Source organism: Eurypyga helias, unplaced genomic scaffold, assembly GCF_000690775.1.
Source record: "Eurypyga helias isolate BGI_N326 unplaced genomic scaffold, ASM69077v1 scaffold7460, whole genome shotgun sequence".
Classification (NCBI taxonomy): Eukaryota; Metazoa; Chordata; class Aves; order Eurypygiformes; family Eurypygidae; genus Eurypyga; species Eurypyga helias.
Genome location: NW_010226174.1, coordinates 33,053 through 36,061, shown reverse-complemented (window position 1 = coordinate 36,061; position 3,009 = coordinate 33,053). Strand labels below are relative to the sequence as shown.

The window sequence follows — 3,009 nt, the reverse complement described above, 5'->3', positions numbered from 1 at the left end:
GGTTATATTTAGAAATGCATTTTCTGTTCCTTCCCTCTCCTTTCTGTGGAACAATTGTGCAACTTTCTCTTTTCTTAATATAATACTGTATTAAAATTAGCTCCAAGACTAAAAAGAGCCCTCTGTGTAGGAAGGTAGCTACCTTCCTTCCTAGCACTTCCCCTGGATCTTCCACTGGGATTTCGTTCCTTTTAGACGCGCGTTCCTCGGGCGTTCGCGGGGTGTAGCTGTGCTTCCCCTGGCTGATGTCCCTCTGCTCTCCCCAGCAGCGAGCATGCAGAGTTCAGAGGGCGGCTCAGACTCAGCAGCTTCTGTGGCACTTCACACTTCGGCATCAGCCCAAGCTCCGGTAGTGCAGCCAGTGCCAGCATCGCAGCAGGTAACGTATGCACAGCTGGGAATGCCGTTTCCATGGAGAAGAGACCTGTTTTACTGGTAGATGTATTTTAATCCTGGGGTTTTATATGAGGGAGAGGACTGTTCATCAGCTCGTTGATGGAGTGGGGAGAACCTGTCGCTGGACTTTGTGTTGATAAAGGCCATAGATGTTTCATGTGTTAGCCCGAGCTTTAAGACCTGGGATTTAGATTTCAGCTTAGTTACCCCAGGAAGTCACTTCATGCCAGTTTGGTGTTTGCTTCAGGATAATATCCTGTTGTCGTTATTTGCTGTGTCAATAAAAGCAGGAGAAAATGAAACTGTCCTTAAAGGCATCTCTGCAAATAAGGTACCAAGCTCGACCGAGAAGAGGTGGAGGGAGCACTAGAGCAGGGAGAGGGTGGAGGAGCCACATGCAGCTCTCTCCCTTTGGTAGGCGGATCCTGACATTTTAAACTGGGGAGGGGGGATTCATGATTCATGTATATGAATAGGGTGCACTTGGGAGGTCTCCTGATAGGAGAGAAATGATAGGTTCAGCTGATGAATGAAAGCTACCTAGTGCAAAACGGGAAGGGTTAAGTAAAACTGGTTGCTTTTTATGACTTTTGGGGAACTATCGAAAGAAGTTTCTGTCTCAGGAAGCTGGAGGAATAAGAGGATGGGTGGGTGTAACTTAGCTACACCCTTCTCTCTGATTTCCAAGTGAGCAGAAGTAGTTGCCATTGGATGCTGATGAAAAGGAACAATTAAAAATTGTCGTAGGAGCACTCGATTCACCAGGAGACGTGGACATTGACATCGTGTGATTCGGTGCGTGTTTGGCCGGCTCTCTGTCATCTTTCAGCCTTCCCATCCTTGATTTCTCTTGGTGACCTTTCTTGTTCCTGTTGTAACGATGTGGATACCGCTGACCAGTAGTGTCAAGTGTCTTAGAGATCATCAGTCGTTAGTGTGAAAACCCATCAGCTTCGGATTATGAAATTACCTGTCCAGCCTTTGCCGGTGCTGTTGTCACGACGCCTAGTATTGAGTGGAACTCCATGGATTAAAGAAGACCCAGAGGATTGTGGAAGATTGCTGAAGAGAAGGAGTGTCCAGGGCCTTCCCTTCTCACCAGTGGCACAAAGACAATACCAGGAATGAACTACTGGCAGCATGACTGGTGTGAGGCTGAAGCCTTTGGTGGTGTTGATCACTGGTCTACCTTTCAGTGTGAGCAAAGGCTGTATGAACAGGATGGCCTCATCTTACAGGTCAGGGATGATTAATTTTTTGGTTGGAGGGTAGTAGGAGCAACCGGACAAGTTGCACAGGTAGCTGGGCTGGGCAGCTGTGCCAAAGCAGGAGAAGGGTCGTCTGGAAAAACGGTGACAGAGAATGGGTAAAAAGTAGGAGAAAGGAGCGGATCTTGCTGATGTAGGTGACACTGCCAAGGCCTGACCTGAGAGGCTCTTTTGGAGAGGAAAGGGACAAAGTGATGGTTGGCATGTGTATGTGCCCTTATCACTAGCTCAGCTGCAGGAACTCCAGTGTAACCAGACTTGCTGAAGGTCAGGCTGAGGACTGGTGATGTAGAGGCTGCCTAGAAATCTGGGGAATTTTCATTTTCCTATAATTCTGCTAGAATAGAATTTCTGGTTGGTTACAAAAGGCATGTTGGGAGGATGTCAGAGGGCTAAAAATTATAAATATAGGGTAGCCAGTAACTGTCAAGGTCTCTTCTAGGATTCGTGTGTGATTGTTTTGTTGCTTTTGTTCTGTCAGCCCAATCTGCTGGGTATTTTTAAAGCCTCAAGCCACAGAGGATGACTGTCTCCTTGGAGAAGGTCCTCATCTGTTTGAAAGGCCATACTGATCTTTGGCTGGAATGTTTTCTTTCTTACTCTCTTGCCGGTACCCTGGGCTCTGTTCCCATGGGCCTTACTAATTGTTTTGTCCATCCACCACGTCCCCACGCTTGTTTTGGTGGATCTGCAAGGTGCTGAGCAGTTTACGAGATTTTTTTTTAATGCCGAGCGTAACGCGAAGAGCAGGGAGATGATGGTAATGACAGCGGAGAGGTGGAGGTGTTCAGGGTGATCACCACAGGGCAACGCAAAGCATTTCTCTGCCCTTGGTGGCACTGAAGGGAGATGCAGAACCAGCTGAGCTTTGGTGCTGTGGTGCCTTGGAGAGTGCGATTTCATGTCGCAGGAGCGTGGTTTGCTGTAACAGCTGTAAGAGAAGAAAGTTTGCAGCCGTAGGAGGAAAATGTGGTTCTTTAGCTGCGTCTGAGCCTCATGTAGAGCTCTTCCTGTCAGTCAACTGCTTGCTGTTACTTCCTTGCATGGAGACTTAGAGATGGTCCGTGTCAGAAAATGTGGGTTCAGCTCTCTGCTTTTCCCAGGTTTAGGGTGCTGAGTTCAGGCAGGTGTCTGGTGCAGGTTGCACTGGAAGGATGGGGACCGCAGGGGTGCTGAGTATGGGGTACTGCTGCCTCTGGAGTAGGTGGCAAGCTTTCCATGACAGTTGAAAGAGAATACTTCACTCACCTGTGTTACAGACCCAGATTAAGTGTGTTATTGTATCTTCTTCTTTCAGAGAGTTTTGGTCCAAGCAGCAGGCTCCGCTCCCAAAGGAGCACAGATG

General features: G+C 48.1%; 1 protein-coding gene across 1 annotated transcript in view; it reads left to right on the top strand.

Annotated features, from left to right (window-relative positions):
- Positions 1-259: 259 nt before the first annotated feature.
- LOC104509823 (DNA-binding protein RFX2-like) overlaps positions 260-3,009 on the top strand; it is a 29,425-nt gene continuing 26,675 nt past the window's right edge. The window contains 2 exon segments of the mRNA XM_010151890.1: positions 260-379; positions 2,962-3,007. Coding sequence (XP_010150192.1) covers positions 275-379; positions 2,962-3,007 — 151 coding nt within the window. The 5' untranslated portion in view covers positions 260-274.